A 13457-nucleotide genomic window follows, 5' to 3' on the forward strand; every position below is an offset into this window, starting at 1 on the left:
AAAATGTAGATCAAGTTTAAAAGTATCAGGAGAACAGATTTTAGTACTAAATGAGGCCTCAGTAAAGTGAAATTCAAGCAAATCACTGAAGAAGATTAGTTTTGGCCGCATGGATTTCTAGGAGAAGGGCCTTTCCAGCAGAAGAAACAGCTGGAATAAAGCCCTATGGCAGGAGTGTATGGACATACATGGGAAACAAACAGGAAAGAGGCAAGTGTGGCTGGAGTAGCATGAGTGAGCAAGAGATGTTGGAAAGGTGAAAAGGAAGTAAAGCAGGGTATTTAAATGGAAGTCACTGCAGAGTTCTGAGCAGAGTGATGTGATCCAGTCTACATTTTATAGGGATGAACTGGCCAGGTGCAGTGGCTCACACTGTAATCCCAGTACTTTGGGAGGCTGAGGCAGGAGAATTGCCTGAGCCTTGTGATCAACCTAGGCAACATAGCAAGACCCCATGTCTCTGTATATAGTAAAATTTTTTTTTTTTTTTTTTTTTTCAATGATGGGGTTTCACCATGATGGCCAGGCTGGTCTTGAACTCCTGACCTCAGGTGATCCACTCACCTCGGCCTCCCAAAGTGCTAGGATTACAGGCGTGAGCCACTGTGCCCGCCCAACATTTTTTAAAATGTTAAAACTAATAAATAAAAAGGATGACTCTGGAGGCTGTGCTGAGAATAACCTGGGCAGGGGGTGGGGGTGGGGCAGCAGGGAGTGGGCCGATATGACAGAAGCAGGGAGCTCCAGGAGATGATGGTGACTCAGACTAGGGTGACAGCAGTGGAGATGTGGAAAGGGCTGGTTTCTGAATATATTTTGGAAAAGAGCCAACAAGTTTTGTTAATGGATTGGGGTCATGTTTGACAAGTAGAATTAAGGATGACTCCAATGTTTCTGGCCTGAGTTAACTAGAAAGATGGAATTGCCATCAACTGAGACTAAAATATAATCCAAATTTGACCGCTTCCCTCCTCTACTCCAGACCAAGCCATCACCTTTTCTCCCCAGACCACTACACTGGCCTCCTAACTGGTCTGCCTGCTGTCATTCTCATTCTCTAGTCTATCCTTCACACCTACAGTCAGAGATAGTTTTAAAATGTAAATCCGTTTGTTCAAAGTATACTTTTTTATAAAAGTATAAAAACGTATAAAATCCAAAATAGAATCCAAATGCTTTACTGTAGTTTATAGGGCTCTGTACAGTATGGCCTCTTTTTTTTTGAGCCAGGATCTTGCTCTGTCATCCAAGCTGGAGCTCACTGTAACCTCAAAGGATCCTCCCACCTCAGCCTCCAACTAGCTAGGACTACAGGCACACACCACCAGGCCTGGCTACTTTTTAAAAATTTTTGCAGAGACAGGGTCTGACCATGTTGCCCAGGCTGGTCGTGAACTCCTGGGCTCAAGTGATGCTCCTGCCTCAGCCTCCCAAAGTGCTGGGATTGCAGGCATGAGCCATCATGCCTGGCCTAGCCTTCTATTTTTACTTCAAACACCCCAAAGTCATTCCTGCATCAGGGCCTTTGCCCTTGCTGTTCCCTGTGCCTGGAATGCACTTCCTCTGTGCGTTCATATGGTTTGTTCTGTTGTTTAATTAGGTTTCTGTCTATCTGTTACCTCCTCAAAGAAGCCCTCTCTTTGTATCAACCTGTTCTCTTCCACCTGTCACTATTTAACCACTTCTTTCACTTACTGTTACTTAAAATTATATTACATAGGTATATTGTCTATCACTCTCAAAACAATGTAAGCTCCATATGGGCAGGGATTTTGTCCTTTTTATTGATGTATCTCCAGTTCCTAAAACGGTGCTTGCCCTACAGTAGGCACTAAAGTGTTCATTGAAAGTACGCGAAGCTTGGCTGGGTGCGGTGGCTCACACCTATAATCCCAGCACTTTGGCCTGTAATCCTAGCAATTTGGGAGGCCGAAGCAGGTGGATCACCTGCGGTCAGAAGTTTGAGACTGGCCTGGCCAACACAGTGAAACCCTGTCTCTACTAAAAATACAAAAAAATTAGTTGGGTATGGTGGTGGGACCTGTAATTCCAGCTACTTGGGAGGCTGAGGCAGAAGAATCGCTTGAATCCTCCCACAAAAAAAAGAAAGTATGGGCTGGGCGCGGTGGCTCACGCCTGTAATCCCAGCACTTTGGGAGGCCGAGGTGGATGGATCACCTGAGGTCAGGAGTTCGAGACCAGCTTGACCAACCTGGTGAAACCCCATCTCTACTAAAAATACAAAATTAGTTGGGCATGGTGGCGCATGCCTGTAATCCCAGCTACTCAGGAGGCTGAGGCAGGAGAATCATTTGAACCTGGGAGGTGGAGGTTACGGTGAGCCATTGTACTCCAGCTTGGGCAACAGGAGCGAAACTCCATCTCAGGGAAAAAAAAATAAAAAAAAGTGAAGCTTAAATAGGATAGTGCCTAGAAAGAGCTTAGCAGGGTGCCTGGCACAGAGGAAGCAGCCAGGCAATGCCCTACTCTGAGATCTCTCCCTGTCTCTCCGTCATCCTTCCTTGGTTCCCTTGTCTGGCTTATCCTTGTCCTTCTTCACTCAGTCATTCAACATCAGAGTTTCTCAAGGCTAAGTCCTAGGCCTTCATCTACAGATTCCCAGATTCCTCAGAGAGGTGTATCCTAGCCACATGTCTTTTTTTTTTTCTGGAGATGGAGTCTCATTCTGTTGCCCAGGCTGGAGTGAACTGCACGATATTAGCTCACTGCAACCTCTGCCTCCTGGGTTCAAGCGATTCTCCTGCCTCAGCCTCCCGAGTAGCTAGGATTATAGTGCACGCCACCACGCCCAGCTAATTTTTTATTTTATAGAGATGGGGTTTCACCATGTTGGCCAGGCTGGTCTTGAACTCCTGACCTCAGGTGATCTGCCCGCCTTGGCCTCCCAGAGTGTTGTGATTACAGGCATGAGCCACCAAACAGTTCCCTCTTAGCTAAAATGTGTTTTTTTTTGCCTTACATCTTTAGCCATATTTCATTTCTCTCTCCTTCTAGGTAAGATTAAGATGTAATCATAGAATTTCCCCTGCTTTCTGACAGCATCTAAGCCAGAACAATTTCCTGCTTCTTTTGAAATCAACAAACACAAACCCTAATCCTGTCATTCCTAGAAGCCCTTTTTTAGGGAGATAACCTCTGTAGAATTAATAAACTCAACTTAAATGCTTACCTGTAAGTTGAAGAGCTGTAAGTTAACTTTGAAGAAGTTTATTCCCAGACAACTGGTATTCTCAGCCCTTCTTTCATCCTAAGGGTTTGAACATGGACGAGGAAGCTAGATCTTCACTTTAAACTCTGAATAGAAGTTTGTGATTGTGAATCTAAAACTTGGGGGTTGAGGTTCTGAATACTCAGGGATCTTGTAGTGGTGGCATTGTCACACATCTTGGATTGTCTACCTCTTGACCTGTGAGAGAAATAAACTTCTGTCTTAAGACTAATTTGGGGTTTCTGTTGCAAGTGAACCTAAACCTGATGAACGGGGACATAGCAGGTACTTAACACTCAGAGTGAACAAATACATCCATGCTCATGGCCTCAACCGGCACTTATATACAGATAACTCAGATTTGTCTCTAGTTCTAATCTGAACACCAAAACCTGTATATCCAACTACCTACTTTATATCTCTGCTTGAATGCCTTAAAAGGCAGACTCAACCATCCCAAAAGCTAATTAGCGGCATTCTGCCTATTTTCTTCTGGCACATTTGTACAATTTTTATTTATTTATTTGAAGAAGGGTCTCACTCTGTTGCCCAGGCTAGAGTACAGTGGCACGATCATGGCTCACTGCAGCCTTGACCTCCTGGGCTCAAGTGATTCTCTTGCCTCAACCTCCAGAGTAGCTGGGACTACAGCTGTGTGCCACTACTCCTGGCTAATTTATTTTTAGTAGAGACACGATCTTCACTTTAAACTGTGAAGATCTTGCTGTTGCCCAGGCAGGTCTTGAACTCGTGAGCTCAAGCAATCCTCCTGCCTCAGCCTCCCAAAAGTGCTGGGGTTATAGGCATGAGCCACCGTGCCTAGCCTATATATATATATATATACTTTTTTTTTTTTTTTTTTGAGACAGAGTCTCGCTGTGTCACTCAGGCTGGAGTGCACTGCTGAGATCTTAGCTCACTGCAACCTCTGCCTCCTGGGTTCAAGCGGTTCTCCTGCCTCAGCCTCCCAAGGAGCTGTGATTACAGGTATGCGCCACCATGCCTGGCTAATTTTTGTATTTTTAGTAGAGACCTGAGGGGTTTCACCATGTTGGTCAGGCTGGTCTTGAACACCTGATCTCGTGACCTGTCCGCCTTGGCCTATCAAAGTGTTGGGATTACAGGTGAGAGGCACCGCTCCTGGCCCAATACTTTTCTTTTTAAATGGCAGTTACATAAGCCAGAACTACCTGGAGAAATCTGATACTTTGTTTTGACCTGTAATTTTCAAATGCCCATGTTTCTCCACCTCTACTACCCAAGTCTGTTTCATCACCATGGCTCACTTGTACTACTGAAGTAGCCAGTAGCTTCTAACTAACTTCCAGGTCCAAGGTTGGCCCTCTCCATACAAGCTGATTTTTTTGAAAAGCCAACCTAAGCCATGATACTCACCTGTCTAAATTCTTCAAAAGCTTCTATTCTAAGAAAAGAGTCACATTTTCATGTTCTCCAAGGCCCTGAGTGGTCTGACTCCTCTTTCTTCTGTGTCACCTCCCACTGTCCCTAGGTTTCTTAGCTCCTCTTCCCCTTGGTCTTTTAGCGAAGACCTTTGCCTTGACTCCCCCTCCCACCCCACCTCCTGTTTATCCTTCGGAGCATGTCTCAGCTCCATCTCCTTCCCTTTCACCCTGTCTTCTTCCCACCACTTTTGACAGGTTTAACTTCACATGCTATTTGTGATTATTTGATAAACTGGTCTTCCCTGTACATTTTAAATAAATTGGCTTTGGCTGTCAGTTATCTCTAGTGCTTAGTATATTGCCTGGCCCACAGACACTCTGCAAATTGTTGCTGAAAGACTCCTTCATCATTAACCACTTCATAAACACAAACTCCATAAAGTAAAATGTTTAAAAAATAACTCCAGGGACACCTGGCCTTTCCTTTTTCCTACAAAACTTTGCCCTTGAACATAAGGCAGCTTGGTCTGATTGATGTCTACAGGCTAATGGTACCCCCATTGGTTCTTTCAGCCTGAAAGAACCTTAAGTTTTGTTATTCCCCATCACTAGTGTATATGAACTACTGATGGGGAATGTATGAACATTCTAGTCAGCTCATTCAACTAGAATGAGCTGACTCCACCAGGTAAGAAGAACAGCTTCATCTGCATCTCCAGAGATGACTAGAACACAGGGATTAAAGAAAATGCTGGTTTCCACTGCGTTTATTACTAATATAAAAAAAAATGTTAAAAAGAAAAAAAAAAACCTCATTCTCAGTTCTCCAACAGCTCTCATCCCCTCCCTCTTGCCAATATAGCTCCTGACTCATTTCCTCAGGGTCAGTTCAAAACGGAACCTGTTCACTGCTGTTTTCACAGAAAACAACCAGTACCAGGATGTAGGGGAAGAGGGTTGGAAGTGGGCAACAGTACTGTCCAGGTTCCACCCAAACATAGGCAAGGTGGAGATTCACAGAATTCAAATGAAATGACTGGTGTATTCACAATGACAGTCTAACTAAAATGGGCTAGAAGGGATCTAGGTAGGATAAAGCCACTGGAGGCTTTACATGACATCTCAAGGGCCTGTGTCAGACCCAAAATAACCAAAAGGAGAATGGGGAGGGCCAGGGAGGCAGTTTGATGTAAAGTTCACAATTCTCCCATGTTGGGAGGTGGGAAAGTCTAGAGGGCACCAAGAGCCTCACTCATTTTGGCAGAAAAACTTATTCTAGTGTTGGGAAGTCACGAAAATGCCATGGACACTGAGAAAGGCTACAAGGGGATGCACAGTTCCACAAAGCACGGTGATCACAGACCATAGTGGTGGGGATCATGCTACTGACAGAGAAACTACGAAATCCAAAAGTAGGGAGAGTGGCCTTGTAGGAAGTAACTCTGCACCAGTCACCCAAACTTGACCCCAGGTTAGACAACCTGGTAGAGTTTCACAAGCAGCTGACAACAGTGGGGGTAGTAGATGTCACTTAAAAATGACTTAAAACAAGCAGCTAGAAGAAGGGAATGGTAGGAAACCACTCCAAGGCTCTCAGGAATTGAGGGCAATACTGGGGAGCAGGTGGAGAGATGCACAAGAAACAGCACCAAAGAAGTTTCCTGTTCAGCAGTCATTTGATGATGGGAAAGAAGATCCAGGAGGCAACTGAAGGGAGCAAAGATGGGTCCCGAAGGCGAGTCTCTACAGGCTGGATCAGAAGAAAGCGCATACACCTCGCACCAGTGACACAACACAACTGTGGACCCCAAATTGGGGAGGTGGCGGATGGGGTGGGTGTGTCACTGACTGAGGGTGTTGGAAGAGGCTCACAGTAGCCATCACAGGGCTACAGGGAAATGCATTGCCGCTAGGTCACAGAGAGCGCCTTCCAGCCTGGATGGGAAGGCACAGTCTCACAGGGGAGGTCCATTGACGCCTGGGTGGTAGAAGGCACAGAGGTCCTCATATCGACAGTGGCCCTTTTTGGCAAAATGTCGACAGACAGGGCGGTCAGATTTGTCTGTGAACAAGTGAAAATTGAACATTTAAAAATTTGAGCAAAAAAGAAAACAAATATAATGAAAAGCAGAGACAGGAGGAGGACAGATTTCCTACCCCTACCATTTCCAGGTATTTTGGAATGGTAGTCTTTCTCCTGGGAGAAATAGCATTCAGGTCTATTTCTGCTTCAAAAGCAAACAAGGAAAGCCCAGAGATGATCATGAATGTTCTGTCGCTCTGGGAGTAACGGGCATAACAAAATGGACCTCACCTTCCATAACCTGGGGGTCATCCTTGGGCGGGCAGGTATTCTTGATAAGAGACCAGCTTTTGAGCCTTCGAGGGTTTCTCTGTTCTTTGTGAAAGCTTCCCCTGGTAGGACCCCTATGGCCTGGCCCCGGAAAAGGAGGTTCAGCATTGACTCCCCACCAACCACGACCATATGGGCTAGACCTGGGGCCAAGGCCTCCCCGAATTGGGCCTCTACCCCATGGAGGAGGTGGGAGACTCAGCAGTGGTGGAATCAATGGTCCCCTTGATCCTGGAGGACCTCTGTGAAAAGCTGAAGAGAGAGAGAGAAAAAAACAAACAGAAAGGTGACCAATGGGCAGCTTAATCCTAATAAGCCCTGATTTTTAAAAAAAATTTTATTGAAGAACAGTATACATAAAGTCACACCAGTTTTAAGTGCACAACCCAATTATCACAAAGTAGACACACTTGAGTTTCTGCCACCAGGTGATAAAGCCTTATTAGCACCTCAGCAGATCCTCCCCTTGTGCCCCTTTTCCCACTACCCACTCTCCTCCCCAAAGGTAACCATTATTCTGACAGCATAGGTTAGTTTTTGCCTGTTTTTGAACTTCACAAAAAATGGAATCATACAGTCTGCATTCTTTTATTTCTGGCTCCTTTCGCTCAACATCATGTTTGTGTGATTCATCCAGGTTGCCTGTAGAAGTAGTTCATTCATTTTCGTTGCAGTGTAGTATCCCATTGCATGTATACACAACAACTTATTTATCCATTCTACTGAAGATAGACATGTGGGTGGTATCCAGTTTGGGGCTATAACGAGAAATTCCACTATAAACATTTTTATACATGTTGTTACACATATGTATGCATTTCTGTTGAGTATATATGCAGTAGAGGTATTGCTGGGTTATAGAGTATATGTTATGCTCAAGTTTCATACATAATGCCAAACTTTTTTTCTTTTTGGAAATGGAGTTTCGCTGTGTTGCCCAGGCTGGAGTACAGTGGCATGATCTTGGCTCACTGCAACCTCTGCCTCCCAGATTCAAGCAATTCTCCTGCCTCAGCCTCCTGAGTAGCTGGGACTACAGGTGCACACTGCCACACCCAGCTAACTTTTTGTATTTTAGTAGAGACAGGGTTTCACCATGTTGCTCAGGCTGGTCTCAAACTGCTGAGCTCAGGCAGTCCACCCACCTTGGCCTCACAAAGTGCTAGGATTATAGGCGTGAGCCCAAACTTTCTTTTCGAAGTGGTTGTACCAATTTGCACTCTCACCAGCAGTTGTCCTTTAGCCTTGACAACACTTGGTATTGTTTTTAAATTTTTGCCATTCTGGTGAGTGTGAAAAGTGGTGTTTTTATTTTTTTAATGAGAGATTGGGTCTTGCCACATTGCCCAGGCTGGTCTTGAACTCCTGGGCTCAAATGATCCTCCCACCTTGGTCTCCCAAAGTGCTGGGATTATAGGTATGAGTCATCATATCTCATCTTGTTTTTTATTGTGGTAAAAAACACAAAATTTACCATCTTACCTGTCTTTAAGTGTATATATAGTTCAGTAGTGTTACATATATTCATATTGTTGTGAAACAGATCTCCAAAAGTTTTTTATATTGCAAAACTGAATGAAACTCTGTACCCATTAAACAAAACTCCCCTTCTTCCATCTTCCTTCCCCCAGCCTCTAGTAACCACCATTCTGTTTCTTTGAATTTGACTTTATTTATTTTTATAATTTTTTTTGAGACAGAGTCTTGCTCTGCCGCCCAGGCTGGAGTGCAGTGGTGTTATCTCGGCTCACTGCAACCTCCGCTTCGCAGGTTCAAGCAATTCTTGTGCCTCAGCCACCCGAGTAGCTGGGATTACAGGCGTGCACCACCATGCTGGGCTAATTTTTGTATTTTCAGTAAGATGGGGTTTCGCCATGTTGGCCAGGTTGCTCTCAAACTCCTGACCTTCAGTAATCGGCCTGCCTCACCCTCCCAAAGTGCTGGGATTACAGACGTGAACCATCATGCCCGGCCCCTGAATTTGACTTCAGACTCCTCAGATAAGTGGAATCATACACTATGTCTTTACTTAACATAAAGTCCTCAAAGTTCATCCATGTTGTAGTATATGACAGCATTTTCTTCCATCATAAGCCTGAATAATATTCCATTTTATGTATGCACCACATTTTTTTTCGTCAATGGACATGTGGGTTGCTGCTATGAACATGAGTCTGCAAATCTCAAGACCCTGTTTTCCATTTTTTTTTGGATATACGCCCAGAAGCAGGAGTTCTGAGTAGTTCTATTTTTAATTGTTTAAGAGGAACATCTTCATATTTTCTATAGTAGTTTTACCATTTTATAATACCAGTAGTGCTACACAAGAGTTCTAATTTCTTTTTTTTTTTTTTTTTGAGACAGCGTTTCACTCTTGTTGCCCAGGCTGGAGTGCAATGGCATGATCTCCACCTCCTGCAACCTCCATCTCCTGGGTTCAAGTGATTCTCCTACCTCAGCCCCCCAAGTAGCTGGGATTACAGGCATAAATAAAAATATAAAATAAAATAAATAAATAAAAATAAATTTAAAAAATAACCTCTGTCTCCTGGGTTCAAGGCTAATTTTTGTATTTCCAGCAGAGACGGGGTTTCACTGTTAGCCAGGCTGGTCTCGAACTCCTGACCTCAGGTGATCCACCCTCCTCGGCCTCCCAAAGTGCTGGGATTATAGGCGTGAGCCACCACACCTGACCAAGAGTTCTAATTTCAAAGTGGTTTTTTTTTTGTCTTGCATTTATTAATGATGTTGCGTGCTTATTCATTTAGATCATTAGTTTAGATCTGCATTTTAATAAGGTACCTGTTCTGGTCTTTTGTCAGTTTTTCAAATGGCTTGTCCGGAAAAGTTCTTTATGTATTATAGATACAGGCTCTTTATTGGTTATATATATATATATATTTTTTTTAAAACGAGGTTTCACCATGTTGGTCAGGCTGGTCTTGAACTCCTGACCTCAGGTGATCCACCCGTCTTGGCCTCCAAAGTGCTTGGATTACAGGTGTAAGCCACCACGCCCGGCCTATTGGTTATATTTGTTGCAAATATCTTCTCCTGTATGGCTTCCTGTTAATTTCTTAATGGTGTCATTTAGCAAGTTTATATTTTCTAACAGTTCAATTTATCAATCTTTCCTTTATGGTTAGTACGTATATGTGCATTTCTTGTCTGTTTAAGAACTCTTAGAGCATGAAAATACATTTACTTTCTTTTTTTTTTTTTAAAGATGGGGTTTCACCATGTTGGCCAGGCTGGTCTTGAACTCCTGACCTCAGGTGATCCACACACCTCGGCCTCCCAAAGTGCTAGGATTACAGGTATGAGCCACTGCACCCAGCCCATTTACTTTCTAGAATAATTATTCTCTTACCTTTTATTTATTAATTTTTTTAGAGACGGAGTTTTGCTCTTGTTGCCCAGGCTGGAGTGCAAGTGGTGCAATCTTGGCTCACTGCAACCTCTGCCTCCCAGGTTCAAGCGATTCTCCTGCCTTAGCCTCCTGAGTAGCTGGGAATATGTGCCACCATGCCCGGCTAATTTTGTACTTTTAGTAGAGACAGGGTTTCTCCATGTTGGTTGGGCTGGTCTCAAACTCCCAAACTCAGGTGATCCCGCCCGCCTCAACCTGCCAAAGTGCTGGGATTACAGGCGTGAGCCACCGCGCCTGGCCTGTCTTACCTTTTATACTTAAATCTACAGTCTATTTGAAATAGATCTTTGTATATGATTATGAGTGCAAGGTGAAATTCCATTTTTTTCACATGAATATCCAAGTGATCAGTATCATTTATTGAAAAGACCAACTTTTCAGTTTCATCTTCATCATAAAGGAAGTGTCCACACATGTACGGGTCTGTTATTGGAGTCTTCAGGACATAAGTCCTGTTGACTTATGTCTATAATTGTGTCCAAACTGCATCGTTGTAACTACTATAGCTTTATAGTAAGGCTTTTTTTCTTGTTGTTGTTTTTAGAGACAGGATCTCACTATGTAGCCCAGGCTGGCCTCAAACAATCCTCCCACTTCAGCCTCCTGAGTAGCTAGGAATATAGGCATGTGACACCATGCCCAGCTTACAAATCTTGATATTCATAGCAAGCCTTCCCACTTCAAGATTATCTTGACAGTCTCTCACCTTGATATTTTGCATTTCCCTATAAAAATGTGTATTTCTACAAAAACACTGTAGATGTTCTGGCTTGGAATGCATGAAATCTCTACATCAGTTTGGGAAGAAGTGACATTTTTACAACATTGAGTTTTCCAATCAGCAAATATACAACTTCTCTCCATTCATTTAGGTATGGAATCCCTGGTCTTTTGATTTTTTTTTTTTCCCCAGAAAGAGATGGGGTGTCACCATTTTGGCCAGGCTGGTCTTGAACTCCTGACCTCAGGTGATCCACCCATCTCGGCCTCCCAAAGTGCTGGGATTACAGGCGTGAGCCACCGTGCCCGGCATGATCTTTTGATTTTTAAGTCCTTTCTGGGTTTTATCCCCTCCCTTGCTCTCTTCTCCACGACCTAATACAAGGATTAGGGCCCCTTCCTCCTCACCTGACTTAGGGTCACCAGGTTTTCCATTGGCCATGGGGGGAGGGCCCAGAAGGCTGGGTGGTCCTAAGAGCAGACATGAAAATATGGTCATCAGAATGTATTAAGGGACTGATGATTCTGTTCTTAGGTGTTTTTCTTGTATTACTCATTTCTTAATTCAACCAGTAAAGTCAGGTATATTTTCAGCAGTCTTAGGAGTTCTCACCCCATCTACCTGCGCTTTTTTCTGCAAAGCTGTTTCAGGGTTTGCAAAAAGTAGATATTCAATCAAAGGGGATAATGCAGGAAAAGATAAAACTTTTTCCTCACCGTACCGTCGCTATCCAAAACAACCCAAGTGTCTCCAGACATAAACCAATCCCTCAACTGCAGGCCAGTCAATTCTCTTCTCCTTCACCTTGGCCAGAGGACTAGTTCAGAGAAAGCTGCACCTGCACCTTTTCAGTCAGTCTGGATACAAACTGTCATCCCAGTCATCACAATCTGCAATATCCTTACTGCCCCTTTCCCCTACTGTTCTGCGACTGCGCAAAACAGCTCTTTATTCTCACCACCCCCGCCTTCTCCAGAAAGGTTTGGGGCCAGTTTGAGGTTGATGGTTCCAGTAAGAGAACTCCTCTTTCAAGGCTCCATTTGGGACAGCCCCCTTCCATTCCTCCCCAGCGCGTGCGCCCTTCCTCCTTCCGTTACAGCCCCCTCCTTTGCACCTTACCAGCCCCTAGCCCCTCTCCCGGACGGGCTGACAAGCATGTGTACATCCCTCCCCGACCCCTCACCGATGGGACTCCCATCCTCCTCATCTCCAGTCTCTTCCTGCTCAGGCAGTGGGGGCAGCTGCTGTGGTGGTGGCTGGTGCTGATTCTGCTTCTTTCGTTTCGGCATCGTGGCTGCGGCAATGGCTGCAGCGGGATTTGGAGGGCAGTGAGGAAGGGGCACACGGGAATTCTGTTTCCGCTTCCGGGGGGGCGGTGGGCAGCGAGGATGAGGCTCCCGCCATTCCACTTCCGGAAGGCTGCGGGGGATATCTGCAGCGGCCGCATTCTGGAGTAAACTGTCTCCGTCCGTCTCTGCCAGGCATGGTGGCAACCTCACACCTTCTCTTTGTTGCGTTTCTGTAACTGCTTTGAAAAAAATTCCTCTCTTCTTCCCTCGTTGGAAACCACCACAACCAGCTCCTCAGAGTGTGTCACAGAGTCAAGAGGCTCTCGGGCCAGAAGGCCTGAGAAGAGGACTGTCGCACCGTAAGATCGCCATATCCGGTCCACGGTTACTATGGTAACAGCTGCAGGCACAACTTCGTGCCCTCTGACCTCCCTCCAAAGTCCTTGTCCCGCTTGGGTTTCCCTTCTTGTCCCCTTTTGCACTTACCTGTAAACCTGCTCCTTATCATCGTTCTCACAAGGAAGGTCCCAGCAGGTCGGCACCCAGGACTCTTCAGACCGCCGCCCTCCCCTAAAGACCTCTGACCGTGGCCCCGGTGTAGCCTAGCAACCTGGCTTCCTACCCGGGACGCACAGTCTCAGTTTTCCACTAAGGTCAAGCCCGAGGGTTGGTTTTGTAGTCTCAGCGAGTCCACGCCCCCTCTCCCCTAGGTAGTAGGCCCCGCCCTCACTCCACCGCCCCCTCCAGGTGAGTGGTAGCTTCTCCCGGGAGCGCAAGGTAGTGATGACACGCGTCCCCCCTTTTCCGAACGCGAGTTGGTAGCGTCCATGACGGAGTTAGCCCGGTCCTCCCACGCGCGCCTCCTTCTTCGCCGCCGGGGCGCCCTCTCGGTGCCACTGGCTCTCACGTGCTAGTAGCCCATCCCGCATCACCCTCTCGCCTAGCTCCTGGAGGGAAGTGACTGTATATCTCCCTCGTTCGCCTTCCATCGCGGCCGCCGTGTCAATTCGGTCGGGCCCGCCCGCTGACGTC

General features: G+C 45.6%; 1 protein-coding gene across 6 annotated transcripts; it reads right to left on the reverse strand.

Moving 5' to 3' along the window:
* Nucleotides 1–4108: 4108 nt before the first annotated feature.
* PRR3 (proline rich 3) lies at nt 4109–13173 on the reverse strand. 6 transcript variants are annotated; one of them, XM_012433917.2, is made up of 4 exons: nt 12912–13133; nt 11544–11606; nt 6947–7237; nt 4109–6694 (listed from the first exon to the last, which is right to left on the reverse strand). In XM_012433917.2, the coding sequence occupies exons 1-4, from the start codon at nt 12931–12933 to the stop codon at nt 6588–6590; spliced, it is 483 nt and encodes a 160-aa protein (XP_012289340.1). In that variant the 5' UTR covers nt 12934–13133; the 3' UTR covers nt 4109–6587. The 6 variants fall into 6 exon arrangements, 3 of the variants coding, with proteins under 3 accessions (XP_012289340.1, XP_012289338.1, XP_012289339.1); XM_012433915.2 differs by lacking the exon at nt 12912–13133 and adding an exon at nt 12320–12515; XM_012433916.2 differs by lacking the exon at nt 11544–11606 and having other exon boundaries at nt 12320–13130.
* Between the last annotated feature and the right edge of the window lie 284 nt (nt 13174–13457).

This window comes from Aotus nancymaae, unplaced genomic scaffold (assembly GCF_030222135.1).
Source record: "Aotus nancymaae isolate 86718 unplaced genomic scaffold, 86718_ANA_hifiasm-v0.15.2.pri h1tg000027l, whole genome shotgun sequence".
NCBI classification, from domain to species: Eukaryota; Metazoa; Chordata; class Mammalia; order Primates; family Aotidae; genus Aotus; species Aotus nancymaae.